The 22,465-nt window shown below is 45.3% G+C and overlaps 1 protein-coding gene across 2 annotated transcripts in view; it reads left to right on the forward strand.

Moving 5' to 3' along the window:
- Positions 1-18,109, forward strand: part of LOC147629291 (ASI1-immunoprecipitated protein 3-like) — a 49,650-nt gene extending 31,541 nt beyond the window's left edge. For both annotated transcript variants that reach the window (XM_086812556.1, XM_086812555.1), the window contains 7 exons: positions 6,156-6,218; positions 15,153-15,965; positions 16,079-16,213; positions 16,352-16,435; positions 16,548-16,607; positions 16,811-16,897; positions 17,556-18,109. In XM_086812556.1, coding sequence (XP_086668682.1) covers positions 6,156-6,218; positions 15,153-15,965; positions 16,079-16,213; positions 16,352-16,435; positions 16,548-16,607; positions 16,811-16,897; positions 17,556-17,954 — 1,641 coding nt within the window. In that variant the 3' untranslated portion in view covers positions 17,955-18,109. The remainder of the gene's footprint in view (positions 1-6,155; positions 6,219-15,152; positions 15,966-16,078; positions 16,214-16,351; positions 16,436-16,547; positions 16,608-16,810; positions 16,898-17,555) is intronic.
- Positions 18,110-22,465: the final 4,356 nt, after the last annotated feature.

Consider the following 22,465-nt stretch of genomic DNA (forward strand, 5'->3'; position numbering starts at 1 on the left):
CAAAGGCGTTATGCCCACCCTTATAGTGTGTACAAGCCCATAAGTTATAGTACATAGTACACTTAGTACTTTTAATGTACTAAGTGCACTATGTGTACTAGTGCAATATACATGTGTGATAGGGGAGTCACACACTCATGCCTCATGAGTTGACTTATCCCCACAACTCTCTCTCTCTCTCTCTCTCTCCCTTGCTTCTCTGTGTATGTCTCCCATGAATGAACTCTAAACCCTAATTCAGTTTTCTCCCCATCAACTTCGTATAGAACTGACGGAGTCTTCGATCGGAACCATGCTTCTAACAATGAAGAAGGATCTGCACAGGCCCAATGACTTGTGATTTGTCTACCACGTCTGGTTGCTGTTCATATGAAACATTAAAAACTTCTGGTCCAACATATGGTTTTAGCAAAGAAACATGGAAAACATCATGCATCGTCCAAATGTTAGGCAACTTCAACTTCATGGAGACATCACTTATCTTTTGAACTATAGCAAGGACTCCAAAACTATGGAAAGAAAGCTTGGAATAGCGTTTGTCCACTTGTTTCAATCTCTATTTCATGATGCGCAAATAGACCCAATCTCATTTTTGTCCACTTGCTTCAATCTCTATTTCATGATGCGCAAATAGACCCAATCTCATTTTTTGAAGTGGACAGCTCTTGCCTTTGTGCTATAAAAGCTTCCAAGGCTTTGGTCAAGCGGTCTTTAACTGACTCAATGATTTCGGAAAATGCTTTCGTCGTTTTGTTAGCCTCAAGAGATGGAGACATCATTCTTGTCAAAAGGGAAGAGAAACGGCGACCAAGGCTGCCTCACACGGAGTCCGTTTGACACTGGATGAATGAGTATCGTTTAAGACGGCTTGGACCAACAGAAGATAATATTCCCATTTGGACTGCTAGTCATGACAATATGACTTGAGAATATCAAAGACCAATTGGTTATAGATTTTTGTCTGGCTGTCTGTTTGTGGATGGAACGCACTAGACAACTGTAGCTTGGTTTAAAAGTTCTCGAATAATGCCCTCCAAAAATGCGAGGTGAACTTGGAATCCCTGTCTGATGTAATGGTGCTAGGCAAAACACAAATGGTATACCAATGCTTGCGAAAAAGGTGGCCTACGTCCTCGGTTGTGGCCGTATGCTTGCATGGGATTAGCATGTAGAACTTACTGAAGCGATTCACAATGGTAAAACATTGAGTGTTACGAGATCCGGTGGATGTTGGTAGAGGCCCTACAAAGTCCATAGAAATGTCGATGAAAGGGCTGTCTGGGGATAGGCAAAGGTTGAAGTAACCCAACCTTTTTGTGGAACCTTAACTTTTTGACAAATCTTACAGGCTTGAACATGTGAATAGACATCACGTCTCATTTTTGGCCAATAAAAGGACCATTTCAATTTCTCAAGGGTACTGTTGATACCTCTATGTCCTTCAACTAAGGAGTCATGGGCATCATGGAGAAGAGCTGCTCGCTTTTCTCGAATGACACAGAGGCGGTTCTTGTAGAACATCCAACCGTTCTGCACTGAGTAATGGCTAGGCTCAGATGTGAGGACCAAACTGTATTGAGTACCAAACTTAGGGGAATCGACATACTGATCTTTCATGCTATCTAAGTCTTTCCTAGTGATTTCGAGAATGGTGGACTCCTACATGGTTTGGATGCTGGTCTTTCGACTACGAGCATTTGCGACTAGGCTATGCTTACTAGGGATGTACTCGATCATTCCTCCAAATTGTTGGAAGATCTGACTCCATTTGGCTTGCCGATTTCTCCACTGGACACTTGGCATGGTTTGAAGCCACTTAAGTGCTTGGTGGTCTATTTTGACTGTGAAAACTTGTCCATAAAGGAAAGGCTTTCAATGTTTGAGCGCTGTGGTCACACCCAAAAGCTTTGTCATAAACTGAATAATTCTTTTTGGCGACATCCAACTTTCTACTGTAGTAGGCCACGAGTCTATTGTCATGCTGAAGAATTGCTCTACGGCTACATTGTTGGCATTGGTAATGAACTCAAAAGGTTCATCCCAAGATGCTAACTTCAAAATAGGCGCTTCCGAGGTTGCTTTCTGGAGTGCATGGAATGCATCAAGCGCCTTGCTTGTAACTGTGACTTTTTGTCTACGAGTCTTCACCCCCTTAAGCAAGTCAGTCAAAGGTGCTACGAGGTTGGAAAGCTGGTGAGAACATGAGTGCTGTACGCTTGGCAAAGACCTACGAAAGAACGGATCCCTTGCGCGGTGTGAGGAATGTCACAATCCAAGATCTCTTGAACCTTTGAGGGGTCCAATCGAATCCCAGCAGAACCAATGATATAGCCCAAGTATTGAACCTCTGTAACGCCGAAGATAGACTTTTTGGTGTTCATGTAGAGCCCATTGTCTCCACATCTTTCTCATGCTGCTCCGCATTGGCTGAGAATATTAGTATGTCATCAAGAAATATGAAAACACACTTATCAATGAGGACTATGAAAATCCTGGACATCATTTTATTGAAGATTGCGGGTGCATTGGTAAGCCCAAAGGGCATGACTACAAACTCGTAGTGACCACGCTCTCTTCGGAAAGCTATTTTTGGAATGTTAGCTTCAAAAATGCGAACGTAGTGGTAACCACTCTTGAGGTCGATCTTAGTGAAAAATTTTACACCGTCAAAACACTCCAAAATGTACTCAATCCTTGGCATAGAAAACTTATTCTTAATGGTGAGTTTGTTTGATGCCCTGTAGTCTATACAAAGGTGTGCAGACTTGTTCTTTTGGACAAATAGGATGGGTGTAGCAAATGGTGAGGAAGATGGCCGAATGAATCCGGCTCGGAGGAGCTCAGATAAGTGCTTTTCTAGCTCGCCCTCTAAAGTCTTGGAAAGACGATAGAGACGATAGGAGAACTTGCTAGGAGATTCTGATCGAAGGACCAAATCGAAAGGTGTTTTGGAGGCTTGCTCTGTTTGCCATTTCTGGAAATCCTTCTTACCATGCCCAATGGTATGACAGAAAAAACATCTGTTATCAGATTGGTACTTCCTTTGCTCCTCTGGAGAAAGATAGTCTCCGGTGATGCCTTTTCCTCAAGGGTGTTCTTAGGCTTGGATTCCTTATCCTTCTTACCTCCTGAACTAGAGCTAGAACTGCCGTCCTTCCTAGCATCTTTAGAAGATGCATTACCTTTTCCCGGCTACGAAGCAGATTGCTGTTGCTGGGGTTTGGTACTAGACTGCGGTTGCTTATGCTTGCCTCCGTTCATCTTCGTTTCTTCATTTTGAGCTAGAGTCAAAGCCCGATCATACGTGCTAGGTTCAAAGTTACGAACTGTGAACCAGATATTAGAATCTAATCCACGAATGACTTGATCCATGTTGGCTTGCTCAGATAACCCTAACTGTTGTGCTAAAGTTATAACCTTATCGGAAAACCGAAGCGCGGGTGATCCGTTCTGTGACACTATTGTTCGGGTCTGTATGAAGACTAGACCAATGTTGCCACCAAGTGATTGCCTCACCCGTAAGGCAGGGAGCCGCTATGTGGACTCTATCTTGAGAATCTTGGATCCTAGCTAAAGGAAAATGAGCATTAAATTGATGAATAAACTGATTAACAGCTAAACGATCACCAATGGCCTCATTTTCCCTTTGGTGTTTACGTAACATACGCTCTCGATCGAGCTCTCATTGGTGCTCCCGAGCAGCGAATTTAGCTTGACGATGGTCTTCGTCGATCTTGTGTTGGGCTTCCTCATAGTCCCGTCTGTCTGAAGAGCAAGGTCTCCTTCGGGGGAGATGTCTTCGTGTTGATGTGTACTCTCCTATGTAGACATGTTATTGAAGTCGGTGGTCGTGCCGGAGTGAAGTTTGACCAATGATGACCGATCTCAAGCCTATGCACTCTTACAATGGAATGCAGGAAGGCTGCAAATCTGAGGCTGAGAGAAGGGGCTGATTGGGACTGTTCTAGGTTGTGAATCTATGCTGAAAATGATGCATTTTACCTTCACCGGAAGGGCTGTAGCAAAATGATGATATGATGAATGCTGAAAACGCAAGGTACTGTAGTGGCTGAGTGCTGAAGGTGCTGGCGTTTCAATGAAGATGGGCTGAATACTCAATCGTAGATGTTACTTGGGCTGAAGGATGAAACGCTTGAGTCCAATGATTATGATACGAATGAGTGAATGCAATGATTGCTATTTATATGCACATGCTGCTGGTCGGTTGGCTGAAAGTGTTAGACATCATCCCCTTCTTGCTAGCTTCCTATTTGGTGTCCTATTTTAGCCTTTGGGGCTGACGATGTTAGTCAGAGGGGCTGGTCACCCTCACATATATTTTACCCATATTTATTCCCCATTTTATGGTCTTGGGTATTTTCCCAGTCGTGGAGGCACTTTATCACCAGTCGGCTGCCTTCATGTAGACATACATAGCCAGCATGCCTCCCTCATATCTCATTGCTTGTCTAGCTACAGTCCCTCACATACGAGGTTCTCCCCTCTTGCTCGGGACATGTATTCCTTTTGGTGATGATATTAAGAGCAGGTTCTCACCTGTGTTTCCTCTCCATCTTTCTCTCTCACTCTCTCTCTTGTGTTTCCACTTTCCCTTCTTCCGCTGCACATTCTATCATGGTATCAGAGCGCCGGTGATAGTCAGCGTTGGATGCTCCCTCCGCTACCTCTTGATTTCTGCGTTTTTTTGCCTATGGACAGATCTGCGTTTTTCAAGCGTTGAAGCTTGCGTTTCAGGTCAATCAAGGGCTGACTCATCCCCAATTCAGTGGGTTGCAGTCCCTCTCCATTAGGGCGTCAGTTGGCAGCCTCTAGGCGGCCTGACAGGGGTTTTTTTTTTTTCAGGGCAGCATACCTGCTCTTTTGGCGGCACCTCCAGGGTTCTCAGGCGACTATTTTTTGGGTCTGGGCAGCAACATTGCTGTCCCAACAGGCTGCGTTTTTGGCCTGTTTGGGCTTGCCTTCCCACGCCCTGTTCTTGGAGCTCTCTGGGCTCCCCTTTTGGCCTCTTCAAAGGACCTTCTACTAGGCCCTAGGCCAGTGCCTGTCCCTTCTGGTTATCTGATATGCAAAATGCAGACATGGTCTGATGCAAACCCGAAGGCTTCTATGACTTCTATATGCATGAATGATTCTCTCCAAGTGGGTTACGTGACTTTGACTGATTGATTGACTCTCTAAGGCTGAGGAATGACCTACGTAGCTGTGCTTGATATATCCTAGACTAAGGATTACAATGGGGTCATGACGTACGAGAAATATCAAATCCTAAAGGGTTCTAGTGTTGTACGGTGTTGCACTGATGATGAGCCATCTTGTCACCATGCACTACAGTACAAAGTGCATGTGACAAAATCACTCCAAATGCTTGCCCTATTACTGCGCGGAGGAGCTCGACTTCTGGCTTGTTTTAGGGCTGATTTGAAGGTTCCATAGTGCTGTCTGGACCATTGGGAAGCTTTGAGAGATGGCCCTACCATTCACAAGCATAGAAAAGAGGTAGAATCAGCACATATCCATTTATGCTTCAATTTTGAAGACTTTCACGCAATGGAACAGCTTTTGAAGGCTCGTGGGAGAACTGGATTACCCTATGAGAGTGAGTATTCACCGAGATTGCGTGATTCTTTGCACGTCAAATGATCTAGTACACTGACATTGCACTCTTTGAATGTTTTCATCTCTCAATTGTAATCGGATAATGCAAAATGAGCTGGTGGATGTAGCTCCGGGTCATTTCAAGCTTGTACATTGTGGGCTGTGGCTCATGTGAGTTGAAAGTGACAGTTGCAACCTGGTGAGGAATTTTATAAGAAAATGGCTTGCAAACTATGGCTATGTTAGTTAAAAGTGACAACCTGGTGAGGATTTGTATAAGAAAACTATGTTTGTAAAGGTTTAAGGCAAGTTTACAAAAGGTTTTCATCATGATTATATAATTGGTAGGGAGAATTGGGTTGGAGAAGGCATGCTTTTATGTGTAATATCCTGTGCATTGAAGGTTCCAAAGAAAGAAAATTGCTATAACAGGCACAAGCTTATGAAAGTCTATACATACGTTTGACATTGTGAAAGTTATGCTCGTCAACTGGCATTTCTACAAGGCTAAATAGCTCTCATCTTCATGTTCTTTTCAGGAAGATCCTGTGCTTGTCACTCCAGAAGAAAGAAATCAGAAGCCTTATGTGGCAATAATAAAGGTATCCGTTCTTTCAACTTTCATAACGGTGTGATATTTTGTCAAATAAAGTACTATTTATCAATTTGATCCAGGGCTGTTGTTGAGGTCCTTGCCTATGCTTGTGTATGGCAAGTTGTTACAGATAATTTATTTTGTATGTGTCTGTGTTTGCCTTCTCCTTTTGCTTAGCTTCTACTCTTGCTGCATGTCCTCTTTTTGAAGCAAATGTGTCTTGATCGCTTACTGTTGTGAAATGCACTCAAAAAGGATGTTTTCCAGCAGTAGGGATAAATCAACCACTAAATGATAAAAATGAAAATTGGCTGTGGTTTCCAGTGGCTAACCATGCTTGGTTTCATGGTATCTTCAGTGTATTAAAGTTGAGGGGAAATCTCTTCCACCCTTAAGAAAAACTCTGTTTGCAGTTCCTCATGGTCTCTAGCTCTTCATTATGAAGTTTGTGTGCACTGTAAGAAATCTAGTGATGGCTGGTTGGGGAGTTGTTGGAGTGCCTGCATATATTGAGCCCACGCATGCTGGTTGTGACATGTCACATGTGGGGAGTGTTAGAAGTCATGTCCTGTCTTTATGTAGACACCAGGGCCTTTGTTGTGGGTGTGCCTGCCCTTGTAGGTGTTGTTCTCTTTTTTCCTCACTCCCCATATTTTCCCCCCATTTTTTTCCATTTTTCTGTGGCTTGGGTGGTAGCCCTGAGGTGGCAGGATGTCTTTATCTTGGCCGACTGTACCTGCAGTACCCGACTTCAGTTCTGGTGCTGGCTGACTGTGGTACAGGTCGTGGACATCCTGATGATGCTGGCCAACTCTTCATTTCTGGCTGACTGGGTATTTTTATACTGGTCGTGGAGATGTAGGTCTTGTCGGCTGTTCTACAGCAGGCCGACTGCTATTTGGGGGCCTTTTAAAATGGCCCCACAGCCCCTTGCCACACTGAATCAATATTCGGGATCTTCTTTGTGTAAATAGAGTAGAGTTACACGCCTCTCTCTCCATTGCTGTCTATTTTCTGCACTTGCTCTTGTGTTTCCAGATTTTGTCATCATCTCCGCTGCGTATTCTGACATGGTATCAAAGCCCTAGGCTTTTGATTGTTCTTGGGATTTGTGTGAGCAAGAGGGGGACTGTTGTGTTGCTGATTGGTGGACTGTTCGGGAAGAGGAGAAGCAAGAGGACGGCAGGCTGATTTGCTGGACAGCCACTCGCAGGTGTAAGTTCTTCTTTGTTCCCACCCACCCACCCTTTTTCAGATTACATCCCCGCAATGGCAGATTTGTTAGAGATGGCTAAGAGACATGTGAAAATCCCTACACTCCCCACGTTCCCGGTGGACCGTCAGTTGGACGGGAATAACTACGGCATATGGAAGGTTATGATGGAATTTGTTTACGAGTCTTACGACCTTGCTGATTTCATCGTTGTTGGGGTTCCACGGCCGGAAGTAGAGAAGGGGAGTTACCATCGATTTGTAAGGACCGGGAGGCACAGGCACAGTTGTGGGATCGTGTCAACGCTAGGGTCCGTTTATTTATCTTCCTCAACTGCACACCGCAGGTAATCAATCATGTAAAGCATATGACGCTGGCCAGAGGTATATGGCAGAGAGAACCTGTAATGATTGTGGCGAGAAAGGCCACTATTGGAGGCAGTGTCCCAAGCAGAAGACCAAGAATTTTCATCTGTTGTTAGTGCATCAGGTTTGCAAGTCTGGCGTAGGGGTGGAGTTTGATGAGCATATTGTTACTCTCCGGGACAAGGCAACAAGCCAGGTAGTTTGGGAAGACAGAGTGGAGAATGGAGTTTACAAACTTTCAGCACCCTCTCTCCCAGGTCCTCAGTTTTGTGATGAGTGGCAATCTAGTAATGGTCACTTAAGTGTGGATACGCTGCAGGTGCAGGCTTTCCGGGACCAGATGGAGGATAGCTAGCCAGTTGATGGCAGCAGTTGGTAGGAACTTTCCAGTACTGATGTTGGTAGTTCTTGTGTTCGTTAGTCAGAGGAAACTTTACAAGTGACCTATGCTTTGATGTCTCGTAGCATTCGGGACAAAGAAACTCCTGTAGATGAGGATGTTCTTTCCACGAGGACCTCTTGGAAAGCCAGGCAAGTGGCAGTTGATTACTTGCAGAAGGAGGTGGTTGTTGCACATTCTCCAGGCTTTGTGGTTCCGGATTCAGAGGGGGCGGTTGACAGGTTTCAGAAGGCCTTGCGTGGTCTTCAACAGGTTTCCAGGACTTGGCTTTCCACCGTAATAGGTGTTAATCCTTGTGAGAAGTGTGATGCCTTTTTGACTCGGAAGCAGAATGGTTCATTGATTTGGTTGATGGATAACAGAGTGGACGGGAGCTTCCTGATGAGGCAGTTGAGCTCATGGTTGCAGATGACTCTTTTGGGAGGCAGGATTGCGTATCTTGTGGTTTCTGCAGCATGCGAAGGATCATGGTCTCTTTTATACAAGAGGGGAATTGATGGATGGAGTTCGACTCCACGGTTGGAGTGACTTAGATTGGGGAGGAGATCCAAACACGAGGAGATCTACTTCAGGCCCAGGAGCAGTTTATGGAGTAGTAAGAGGCAGTCATCTTTTGCCTTGTCATCGGCAGAGGTAGAGTATTGGGCTGCTTGTGATGCTGTTTGTGAGGTGGTGAGGTTGGAGAGATTGCATGGCAGCATTGGGCTTCCACTGGAGGAACCCACGGTCATCCAGAGGCACTTTGTTCGTGAAAAGATTGTTGCTGATGACATCTTGCTAGAGTTCTGTTCGACGGAGGACAGTACGGTGGACGTCTTCACGAAGTCGCTATCTCAGGATTTGCTCAGGCGGCACCCCAGCTCCCTGTGGTTGGTTTCACAGCCAAGAGCTGAGAGGGGATGTTAGACGTCATCTCCTGTCTTTATGTAGACACTAGGGCCTTTGTTGTTGGTGTGCCCACCCTCGTAGGTGTTGTTCTCATTTTTCCTCACTCCCCGTATTTCCCCCCCCATTTTTTTCCATTTTTATGTGGCTTGGGTGGCAGCCCTGATGTGGCAAGATGTCTTTATCTTTGCCGACTGTACCTGCAGTACCCGACTTCAGTTCTGGTGCTGGCCGACTGTGTTAGAAGTCATCTCCTGTCTATTTGTATACACCAGGGCGTCTGTTGTGGGTGTGCCCGCCCGTATATCATTTTTCCACACTCCCCGTATTTTTTCCCTATTTTTTTCATTTTTTTTCTAGTGGCTGGAGGGCTGCCAGGTGATGCCAGGAGCACTCTGAAGCTGGCCGACTGCATTTGTATCAGTCGTGGGCTGTAGGAGTGCTGGCCGACTTGATTTTTCTCAGGCGTAGGCATCTGGAGCTGGTCGACTGCTATTTTCAGCAGTCGTGGGTTTATACTCAGTCGTGGGCACTTTCTAGAGCTGGCCGACTGCCCTCATGGGTTTGTATATATTGTCCCTCATCCTCCTTCACTTTCTCATTCAGTATTTCCGGGATCTTGTGTATAGAGAAGAGTTTACACACATCTCTCTGTGTTTCTTGTGCTGATTATTTTCTGCAGTCTACTTGCTCTTGTCTACCCAAGTTTGGATATCATTTCCGCTGCATATTCTGACATGGTATCAGAGCCCTAGGCTCTAGGAGATCTTGGGCGTTTTTCTGAGCAAGAGGGGGAGCAATAGGTTGCTGATCGGTGGACTGTTCCGGGCTGAACGGGAAGAGAAGGTGCAAGAGGAAGGCGGGCAAAGGGGCTGGACAGCCACTTGCATATTTTCTGATTTTCAGATTTTTTCCCACCCACCCACCCTTTCAGGTTACTCTCCGAGATGGCAGATTTACTCGAGATGGCTGAGAAGCATGTGAAGATTCCGACTCTCCCCACGTTCCCAGTGGATCGTCAGTTGGACGGGTCCAATTATGGCATCTGGAAGGTCATGATGGAGTCAGTTTTGGAGTCATATGATCTTGCTGATTTTATTATCATAGGGGTGCCACGGCCGGAAGCTGAGGAAGGGGAGTTATTATCGACGAGGAGGGACCGCGAGGCACAGGCACACATGTGGGACCGTGTCAATGCCAGGGTCCGGTCGTTTATATTCCTCAATTGCACACCACAGGTGATTAACCATGTGAAATACATGACGCTGGCGAGAGGCATATGGGAGCACTTGGCTTCTTTGTACAACAGGGTGTCACCCATGAAGCGGATATCCTTGGAAGTGCAGATGCGGGTTATGAACCCTGCAAAGTCTTCGACGATGCGGGAGCACATTAACAAGCTGCAGGCCCTTCAGCAGGAAGTCCTTCAAGCTGGGAAAGAGATATCATCCGAAGATATGGCCATCACGTTACTTTCCCACTTGCCTGGTCAGTATTCTGCTTTCTATTCCTCGTTGATCACTAGTGGCAGGCTCAGCACCATTACTTGGGAGGAGCTTGTGCCAATGGTCTTGGACCAGGAGGAACGTTTCACGAACCCTCCTCACGGCGGAGGTTCGGAGGCCTTAACTGGCCAACAGTCGAAAGGCCGTAATACCAACAAGGGCAAAGGGAAGGCTTCACCGGAGAAGTCTTCCGAGAAGAAGCCTGATCCAGAACGAGAGAAGCTGAAGGCCGAAAGATCGTGTAATGATTGTGGCGAGAAAGGCCACTACTGGAGGAAGTGCCCTAAGCGGACAGGGAAGAGTGCTGAGTCCTCAGCCTCAGCTGCGAAGACTCTGGCATTTGTGCACTTGGAGATGGTGGACTCCGATGCTTCATCATCTTCGAGCGAGGAGGCAGTTGGCTTCACCGCAAAGGATACCCGGGAATGGATTCTCGACAGTGGTGCTTCCAGGCACATGACTCCATCCCGTGACTTCTTCCCGGATCTGAAACGGCAGTCAGGTCGTATCTTTATTGGCGATAACTCCACTATTCCGATACATAGTGAGGGCCGGATGGAGATTATTCCCGACGGCAAGGGGGGCAAGCATGCTTCCCGTGTTCTTTATGTCCCTGCTCTAGGTTTTCATCTTCTGTCAGTGCATGAGGTATGCAAGACTGGCTTTCGGGTGGAATTTGAGGAGCATTCAGTTGCTCTAAGGGACCGTGAGACAGGCAAAGTTGTTTGGGAAGGCGGTGTGGAGAATGGCATCTACAAGCTCTCTGCACTCTCCTCACTGACAGGCTCTCAGGTCGGAGATTTGTGGCACTTTCGTTTTGGCCACTTAAATGTGGATGCTTTGAGGCGCGCCTTCCGAGACCAGATGGTGGTTGGCTTGCCAGATGTTGGTAGTAGGCAAGGACGCTGCAGTTCTTGCATACGTGGTAAGCAGCACAGGGAATCCTTTCCAAAGCAGGCTTCCAGGCGGGCTTCGAAACCTTTGGAGTTGATTCACACTGACTTGTGTGGACCACAGCAGATACCATCCTTAGGAGGATCTCTCTACTTCATGCTGCTTGTTGATGATTGTACCAGATTCACGTGGGTCTACTTTCTTTCCCAGAAGGACCAGGCTTTTGCTCGGTTCAAGGATTGGCACGTGATGGTGGAGAAAGAGTCTGGATTTCAGGTCAAGACTCTCAGGGCTGACAAAGGAGGTGAATTCTCCTCGACTGTATTTTTTCGGTTTTGTGCAGATCATGGCATCCAGAGGGAATTGGCCAATACCGGATCGCCTTCGAAGAATGGAGTTGTTGAACGTAAGAACAGGACTGTGGTGGAGATGGCGAGGACCATGCTGGAGCATCGAGATCTTCCTCGTCCACTTTGGGGTGAGGCTGTGGCAACAGCTGTCCATACCATTAACCGCTCTCCGACGACTTCTGTACCCCATATGACTCCATTTGAGGCATATTTTGGCAGGAAACCCGATGTCTCGCACTTCCGTGTCTTTGGGAGTGATGCGTATGTACATATTCCGAAGAAGCAGAGGGGGAAGCTTGACTCCAAGTCCCGCAAGCTGGTATTTGTGGGGTATAACTCTCTTTCCAAGGGATACAGGTTGTATGATCCAGAGAGGAACGAGATTGTTGTCAGCCGGGATGTGGTCTTTGACGAGCATGTTCCAGCATCCACTGTCGAGGAGCCGCCACTTCTTGGAGATCCAGAGTCTGATGATGATTCCCAGTCCACCACTCCAGTTGATCAACCTCAGTCATCACAGGAGGTTGAGCCCGCAGCTGGAGTTGAGCCCCCGCGATCACAGGAGGCTCCACGATCTGTTCGAGTACCTAGGTGGTTGTTAGACACCCTTCGGGAGTCAGGTGTCACGGAGCTACCCTCCGAGTGGACCACAGAGGACGGCCCTCGAAGATCACATCGAGTCCGAGATAAAAGCAACATGGCGGAGCTTCTTCAGGTGAACTATGCTCTTATGTCTCGTATCATGCGGGATAAAGAGCCCACTTCCGTAAAGGAAGCCCTTTCATAGGATACTTGGAGGGAAGCCATGCAGGTGGAACTTGACGCCATCGAGAAGAACCATACTTGGGAGTTGGTACCGAGGCCGTCGAAGCGGTCAGTCATTGGTGTCAAATGGGTCTTTAAGACCAAGTACGCGGCTGATGGGTCGGTGGACAAACACAAAGCTAGGCTCGTGGCTAAGGGTTATGCTCAGCGGCCAAGCATCGACTACGAGGATACCTTTGCACCGATAGCGCGGATGACCACGATTCGGACCGTTCTTGCCCTTGCTTCTTCTCAGAGGTGGCCCGTGTACCAGATGGATGTAAAATCAGCGTTCCTTAATGGTGACCTGCAGGAGGAGGTGTACGTTGAGCAGCCTCCAGGCTTTATTGTTCCAGGATCGGAAGGGATGGTTTATAGGTTACGTAAGGCCTTGTATGGTCTTAAGCAGGCTCCCAGGGCTTGGAATTAGAAGATTGATTCCTTCTTCATTCGGACTGGATTTCAGAGATCGGTTGCAGATCCGAACCTGTATCTCTTTCGGGAACGCGGCATGGTCACACTCATCATCCTTTATGTGGATGATCTCATTCTCTCCGGCGGTCATGTGGAGCACATTGGAGTGACGAAGGCTGCCTTGTCAAAGGAGTTTGAGATGACCGACTTAGGCTTACTCCACTTCTTCTTGGGGTTGGAGATCTGGCAGACCCAGAGGGGGTTTTTCGTCTCTCAGCAACGGTATGTTCATGAGTTGCTTGAGGCCTTTGGGATGGAGAACTGCAAGCCTATTACTTCGCCGATGGACCCGAACACAAAGTTAACCGTTACAGATTCTTGTGAGCCAGTTGATGCCTCGCAGTACCGGAAGTTGGTTGGTTCATTGATCTGGTTGCTGAACACCAGATTGGACTTGAGCTTCTCCGTGGGGCTGTTGAGCTCTTTTATGCAGACGCCATTGAAGGCTCATTGGGACGCAGGATTGCAGATCTTGCGGTATCTGCAGAGTACGAAGGATCTGGGACTCTTTTACACAGGAGGGAATGGAGTCAAGCTCCAAGGTTGGAGTGACTCAGATTGGGGAGGAGATCCAGACACGAGGAGGTCTACTTCAGGATACACTTTTACCCTCGGCTCAGGAGCGGTTTCTTGGAGCAGCAAGAAGCAGCCAACTATTGCCCTTTCTTCGACAGAGGCAGAGTATCGGGCTGCTTGTGGTGCTGCTTGTGAGGTTGTATGGCTGCGGAGGCTGCTAGGCGAGATGGGGTTTCCACAGAGGGAGCCCACAGTCATCCAGTGTGATAACCAGAGTTGTATAGCTATTGCTCGGAACCCGGTTTTCCATGCCCGGACCAAGCATATAGAGATACAGTATCACTTTGTTCGTGAGAAGATCTTGGCGGGTGACATCTTGCTACTTTATTGTTCGACGGAGGACAATGCGGCGGACCTCTTCACGAAGTCTCTACCTCAGGCTACGCTCAGGCGGCACTCCAGCTCCCTGGGGTTGGTTACACAGCCAGGAGCTGAGAGGGGGTGTTAGAAGTCATCTCCTGTCTATTTGTATACACCAGGGCCTCTGTTGTGGGTGTGCCCGCCCGTATATCATTTTTCCATACTCCCCGTATTTTTTCCCTATTTTTCCCATTTTTTTTCTATTGGCTGGAGGGCTGCCAGGTGATGCCAGGAGCACTCTGAAGCTGGCCGACTGCATCTGTATCAGTCGTGGGCTGTAGGAGTGCTGGCCGACTTGATTTTTCTCAGGCGTAGGCATCTGGAGCTGGCCGACTGCTATTTTCAGCAGTCGTGGGTTTATACTCAGTCGTGGGCACTTTCTAGAGCTGGCCGACTGCCCTCATGGGTTTGTATATATTGTCCCTCATCCTCCTCCACTTTCTCATTCAGTATTTCCGGGATCTTGTGTATAGAGAAGAGTTTACACACATCTCTCTGTGTTTCTTGTGCTGATTATTTTCTGCAGTCTACTTGCTCTTGTCTACCCAAGTTTGGATATCATTTCCGCTGCATATTCTGACAGACTGTTCATTTCTGGCCGACTGGATATTTTTATACTGGTCGTGGAGATGTAGGTCCTGTTGGCTGTCCTACAGCAGGCCGACTGCTGTTTGGGGGCCATATAAAATGGCCCCACAGCCCCTTGCCACATTGTATCAGTATTCGGGATCTTCTTTGTGTATATAGAGTAGAGTTACACGCCTCTCTCTCCATTGCTGTCTATTTTCTGCACTTGCTCGTGTTTCCAGATTTTGTCATCATCTCCGCTGTGTATTCTGACAGGGAGATGCCTTTCATCAAGGGTCCACATCACTGGTGGCTTTAAAGAAAATGTTGGTGGTCTGGGTATGTGTGAGACATAAGAACTCCAGATCTGGGTGCCTCTTTCATCACTGGTGGCTTGAAAGAAAATGTTGGTGGTCTGGGTATGTGTGAGACATGATAACTCCAGATCTGTGCGTGTGTGTGTGTGGAGAGAGAGAGAGAGAGAGAGAGAGAGAGAGAGAGAGAGAGAGAGAGAGAGAGAGAGAACTTCTATAGTACTATTTTTGCAGGAAATAAAACAGTCGAAAGATGGGAATATTGCAGTCACTGGACAATGGTTTTACAGGCCAGAAGAGGCAGAAAAAAAGGGAGGAGGTAGCTGGGTTTCATCTGATTCTCGTGAGTTGTTTTACAGCTTCCATCGAGATGAGGTTGCTGCAGAATCTGTAATGCACAAGTGTGTCGTGCACTTCATCCCATCTCACAAGCAGCCTCCTCTTCGTTCAAAGCATCCTGGTTTTATTGTACGCAAGGTTTATGACACAGTTGAGAAGAAGCTTTGGAGGCTTACAGACAAGGACTATGAAGACAGTAAGCAATCAGAACTTGACTTGCTTGTACAAAAGACCAGAAATGCTCTGGGCGATCTTCTTGACATTGAACCGGACGAGGCAGCAGCTGATCAAGAGGAAATTGATAAGGGGAGGAGGCAAGTTCGAAGGAGGACTGTTCTGCCAATCAATGTCAATAAGGAGGAGCATTTACCTGGTGAGATACCTCCAAGAGAAGGCTTTGGAAGGCCTGATACTCCTGGAAGCGGTTTACCCACTGATACACATTCAGAGGGTTACGTAGCTCTACATGAATGCAATGCTTTTACTGGAAACAAGGCACGTGATAGATGGTTGGAGAAACTTGCACAAGGGGTCAAGTATGTTTGCAAGTCACACATGAACACAGAAAATGTGGGGAAGATGAGTGAGGATACGGCAGGCGAGGAGAAAGGTTCTAATACTGCTGGAAGCAAAGCACACCAAATTACAGAGGATACTACTGAGAGTCAAACAGCTGGTATTGATAGCACAAGGCCAACAAAGATGCAGGTTAGCCATTTTTTGAGGTTACAAGTTTGGAAGGCTTTTCAAAGTAGGTGTGTCGAAAACCTGCTCATTGTGTGAAAAAATGTATGTGTGAATAAGAAAGCTTGTTTGTTCAGGTGGATGCAGACCTCTTGTGGCCGGGAGCAGCAGTAGCAGCTGTTACTGCACTTGAGAGGACTGCCTATGAGACCTTAAGCTCTGACATGCATAAATATAACCTCAAGATGCGGCAGCTTGACTTCAATTTGAAGGTACATTTGCCAGCTCAATTCTGATCAGAGTGATTTCTAGCCAACAAAGGCATTCTGGTTTTTGTCTGGATGGTTTTGTGATACTTAAAGATCTATGTTTTCTTACGGCAGCTTATAGTTTTTGTTCTTGAATTGCAGAATAGTACTGTCCTGGCAGAACGTCTTCTAAAAAGGGAGTTGGATGCCTTGAAAGTTCTCAATATGTCTCCTGCAGAGTTGAAGGTATGAATAGCTCAGGAGCAGGGCACCTTGAATGTTGGAGTAAGGTTTCATTTATTTTGTATCTTTGAAGCCCCGATGTCCTTGATGGCGAATGCAACCTTCATGCTGGCAGGATGGTCTAACTGCTGAAGAGAAAAGTGCGCAGGAGCCAGAAGAACCTGAGACTATGCAGGTGAGTATTGAGTGGCTGATTCATTAACAACGTTACCCTCATGTATACAGTCATACATGTGCCCCCAAAACAATGCCCACACATACACGATCATATGTCCTCTTTTATAATACTACAATTTTTAACAATTAAGCTAATAATTGGGTGGTAACTCTCAATTTAATTTACCAGTGATTTCTTGCATAACATCTATCATTGGACAGATGGCAGATGTTCGATGTACAATATGTGGTGAAAAGAAAGTTGGAGTAAAGGATATCATACACGTTGGATATGGAGATAGATATCAGGTAGGTGGAGTTTGAGTTTGTGCATTCACAAGCATTTTGTTAATTTCATTACCTACTTAGGTGCATTATGCATGGATATTTTGTGCATGCATGCACACAGATTGATATGCAAACATGGAGATCAAATTCCTATATTCTTTTATAATTTAAATAAAAAAGATTCAAAAAAAAAACCAAATACTTTTTACGCACGCGCACACACACACGCATACATATAGACTCATTTGTGGATAAACATGGATGGATACACTGAACATGATGCATTCATACATATATATATTTTTGTAAATGTTCAGCTTGATTCTTGCATGTGGTTGGCACCTCTCTCCATGCCTGAATGTGTAGCCTATGTGATGACACCATGAGTTGGCCCGTGGAGATCGAGTATATGTGACATCAGTGCTTCATTATCTTGGCTTCTAGATAAACCCTTCCTCTGTTACTGTGGACCAGTCTTGTTTTGGGCTCATCTTGGACGGTGGTGAGCCTCTGTATCCATGTGCTATGGATGTATAAATGCCACTTGTCATCTCTGGATGTGTGTCTCTGTGTGCACCCTTGTGTGCAAACGCGCGCGCGCGCGCGTGTGTGTGTGTGAGCGAGCGAGAGAGAGAGAGAGAGAGAGAGAGAGATGTTCATTCATCTCTTTTACTGTCAGTTGGAATGCTTGAAGTGTGGAAATTCATGGTACTCTTCAAGGGATTCTATATCTTCATTGACGATCCAGACTGTGAATTCAAAACTTACTGTTGGCACTGCACCATGGGCGACTTCAAAATTTGAAGAAGTTGAGCGGGAACTCACTAGTCCCAGGGAGTCGGAAAAATCAAGTGCCCAGGAAGCAGGAGTACAAGGCAATACACTGGAAAACAGAACGGCACCAGAGCACAGTGAGGTTTCTGGAAGCCGTGCAGAAGTGGCAAGGTCTGTAGAGGAAGCCCAGGATACAGTAGAATTGAAGGCTTTGGCACAGGTTCAAAATAGGACAGAAGATTCTTGTGCAGATGATGTGTTGATGCCATCAGTGACAGGGAAAGGTAAAGCTGAGTGTACGTAAAATGTGAGTTATCTTGTATTATTCTTAGAAGTTCTAAAGTTGGACAACTCTCTTTTCTGTTCTGTAATAGGCACCCCTCTTTTTTCTGTACAAGTGCATTAGTTCTTAACTTAAATAAACCACATGAATTAAATTGAGCTGAAAATTTTAAGCAAGTTCACATTAAGCAGTTGAAGTTCTTAAGCATTCTGGGAATTACTGAAAAAAAGTGCATGAAATTTGTAGGGATGGCATTTGAACCAACTTTGAAGTGCGAATTTCTAGTATGTTGGCAATTTTATGGTTTTCGCTCTTCATTGTAAAACCTAAAAATCAGGGAGTACAAAACATCATATAGGCCTAAACAAAGTATCAAAACCCCTTATTTAGACTGAAAGAGGCAGAGATTTGAAACGGATCCAGTAAATGGAAAACCAACATCCCTCCAGAACAGGTCAAGGCATGGCATTGGAAACTTGATAATTGTGCTCTTGAGAGCTCGTTATGTTTTTGGCTTCGTGCTTTGTGCTATTTTCCACCCACACCACACCACGCCCCCCCCCGTCCCAAATTTCTGGTCTTTAGCCAGGGCGTTTTTACAGTTCGATCTATCTAAAGGTTGCTACATGTTGGTTGAGGCAACTTCCCATTGTGGCAACCATGGCCTTACATGCAATACCCATCTAGTGGTTAAAAACAACTTGTTCCTATGCCATTCGTGGAAGGTCACTTATTTATATACCCTCTCTAGAGGTACCAACTCTAGTGGTGTAATCGTAGTCTCTAGGAGCATGATTGAGTATGGGGTACATGAGTCTTTAGGAGCACGACTTTTGGGTAGAGGCAGAGTATGACTCAAATGTGAAAAACCATAACTTCGGATCTTGTGGATCGTCCTGGTAAACGAAACTTTATTGGCACCCCGTGTCAGTTTTTAAATGTTTTTTGTATATGTCAATCCAAGTGATGTGACATTCCCCCGCGCCCCCCCCCCCCCCCCCCCCCCCCCCCCCAAAAAAAAAAAAACACACAGGCCACCACTTGGGTAACCAAGGCATCAAAGAGCATCGTCGGAATGTGTCATCTATAGGTGTTGCTTTGGTTGCATGTATTCAGTAGCTGGTCTACCTAGCCTCTAGTCTGTGCTTGGAGCATTGTTTCTATGTGGTAAGCTGGGATTTCGATTTCCAAGGTTATGAAATTTCTGCATTGTTTTGATCTCCTGTATTGTGAATGTAATGATGGGTATTATGCCAAGCTGAACTGTCTTGACCAACACCATTTAGCCATATTGACCAAGAGCCTATTGATTTTGCAAAACTAATTCGAGTATCAATGAGGTGCTGCAAAGCCTCTAGGTGGTGTGCAAAAAGTATTACATCATCCTGTACATAGGAGTATGTCCTACAATATGACCTTGGAGTCCCTGGCTATGCCTGGGCAGTGTGTCAAATGCCTTCTTGAAATCACATAGTAGTAGTATAATGATTTCCTTTGAAGCCAGCTATCCACGATGAGGAGTCAGATGGTGACAAGGTGATATGTGGTTTGGCCCTGAAAACCATCTGTCCAAGTGCCTTCTTCAACCAACTTGCTTAGATTGTTTTCCTTTGTGTTGTTGTAGAGTTTGGCCATGGATGTTGACCACTGTGACATCTATACACTAGCATGCACTAATTGTTTTGTGGATTTTTGCATGGATATTGATGCATTTAGTAGAGGTGGAGACGTGCTTGTATTGAGAGAGAGAGAGAGAGAGAGAGAGAGAGGCATTAAAAGAAGATTGGGGACAAAAGGGAGGGTAAATTGATTTTGGACTTTGGGAGGAGGTTGCGAGACGATAGGGAGCCTGAAGGCAAGATGAAGAAAGTGAAGTGTGTAGAGGACGACGGAGTGTGCACAAGAAGAGCTCAAGAAAGCAGGCAAGAGCTCAAGAAATAAAACAGCTTAAAGAGCCAACAATGTGAGTTCTAGGACATATTTAGAGGCTAGAGTGAAGCTTGAGTCTGAAGTGACGAAGCACTTAAAGGGGAAATGAGAGGAGGGAGGTGCAAGGAACGGTTGGGAACAATGATGGAAGGAGTTTGAGGGGTGTGGGAGGTGGTTGGGATAGAGGCTGAAAACGGCAAGGCCCAAAAATACGAGCCATAGGGGAGAGCTTAGTAGATCTTAATAACTTAATAAGTGAGTTGTAAGGTAAAACAAATTGATCCATACTTTTTTGATGTGGGTAGGGGGACAAAAGCACATCATATCTATCCAAAGGGCATTCCATCATTGCTCTCACTAAATGGAATATCATGGGACAAAGTAGGATACAATTGTGATGAGACGAATTTGCTTCTATCATGATGTGATATCATGAATACACACCTAAAGTGAAGTGGCTAATGGAGGCATTCGTCTGAGCAAGGATCTATTAGCATTAGAATGCTTTTAAGTACAAAATTCAGTTGTTGTCCCTCTACATACTTTATCAAAACATGAAATGTGAAGCATGGAAAATCTAATGCTTGTGTACACATATCCTATAGCTTTTCCATATTAACCGCCATGATGGTCTTCCACATTCTGCATTCATGTTGATACAACTTTTGGTCAAGTAGGGATATTCATTAAACGATTTGTAATTGGGTTAAAACGCATACATCTTTATCAAAGAAAAAACAATGTATGCCACTAGGTTTTTCTCTTTTCGATTGCCACCACACCTTGGAGCACTGGGGATATCACTTATTCTTGCAGCAGATGCAACAGCAAGGACATTAATAGTAGTAAAATTGTCAAAAGTGTGTGCGCCTTACATAAATGGTTTGACGTGGCATTGAACTATAAAATAACAATGTGATTAATCTCCCATTTTCCAATAATCGTAGTTTTGATCATCAAACTTTAAGCACTCCACATGATGCTATATTTGACAATTTGAATACCTAGATAAGCTATCATCTAATGTATATGACACCCCTTGTAAAATGTAAGATCTCAAAAATCCATTGTAGTTTCCCAATGTCATAACTTTCCAAGTGCCATTTAATAGATACATGACCATATGGATCTAGGATGTCACTCCTCTTGTACAAAATGACTTTGAAAATGTCTTTAAAAAAAACTCAACAAAATGTACCTCTCATAAGATAGGACCATCTTGATGTGGTTACCTAGACCACATTGATGTGGATCACATAGGATGGCTAGGATATGTGGTTTAGCCTTGTGTGTGCGAGGGGGGGTCGTTGTTAGGGACTTACCGAATGCCAAGCTCTCGGAGGAGTGCCACCATTGGTGAAGCTCTTGTTGGCTCTAGAGCAAATGTGGGATAAAGCTCTTGTTAGCTCTAGAATAAATGCACTCTTAAAGTTGAGGTTGAGGATGAAGTGTTTCCCTCACGTGACCCTCATGTGAGATCGGTTCTTGTGGTGCTGCTTCCTTTTTGGATGCATGTTCATGTGGTGCCACACATGTGTGAGGGAGGGAGTTAAGGGTTTGTAACTCCACTTTTAGGAGTCATTCGTAGATCCATCTTTTGCTTGCCCTTGTCATTTAGCCTATAAGGAGGTTCTTTTATCTTCCCCAATTTTAGGAAGAGGTTCTAATGGTTTGCTTGCACTTCCTTTGGCTTCTTGTACTTCTGCTTTCTTTATAGGATTCCCAAGCTCTTCTAGCAGCCTCTATAAGGGACTCTCAACCATAATTTTGAGAAGCATGTGATAGGATAATCTAGACGATGGGTTGTACCTTGGACTAGGGTTTCCCCCCACAAAGGTCCCCCATCCATAAAGGTACTATTTCATAGAATTCAAGTTTTTTTTAAATAAAATATGAAGGGATTTGAAGCCTTTGACAAATTGTAAGTGATGATTAGAATTGGGTTGTGCTTTATCATGTTGTCATTGCAAGTTTGTAGCATTAATCAAAGAATTTTGATCAATGGATTTACAAACAATGATTAAGTTATGCAAATGATTCATTTTAGACTCGAGAGGAATCACTTTTTTTAAAGATAATGATGGAATTTTTCCCTCTCCTCACATTTAAAGTTGAGGTACTTTGCACATGTGATAAGATCTATCAAAGATTCCCTTATCTCCTTCAATGTGTTGCAACTCTATGGTTGAGCTTCACATATTGGACGGGGGAGGGTGGGGAATGGGGAGAACCCAAGGATACTTCATCGAGTTGAAATTCATCTTTATTTGTGGTTTCAATGAGTAGAGCCATTGACTCATCTTGGCATCAAGGCAAAGTCCAAGGCATGTACCTTTGTGGGGTAGCCTACATTTCCAACAACCTCACAAACTTGTTCAAATACTTAAAGATGTTGAACAAGGTCCGTTGTTCCATTGTATTTGGTCCATCAACTTGGAAATTTCAATTTTCTTTAGTTCTTTAGGCTTTAAGGTGTGTGTTGGTGGAAATAGTTGCTCATTCTTATTTTTTGTGTAATGTCTTCTCTTAATTTTGTCAGAAAATTAAAAGCTACAAAGGTAAGACCCAAGGACTTCTTACTCCTCAACCAATCCCTAATGATA

The sequence above is a fragment of the Cibotium barometz genome, chromosome 18, assembly GCF_041138505.1.
Source record: "Cibotium barometz isolate CiBa-2024 chromosome 18, ASM4113850v1, whole genome shotgun sequence".
NCBI lineage: Eukaryota > Viridiplantae > Streptophyta > Polypodiopsida > Cyatheales > Cibotiaceae > Cibotium > Cibotium barometz.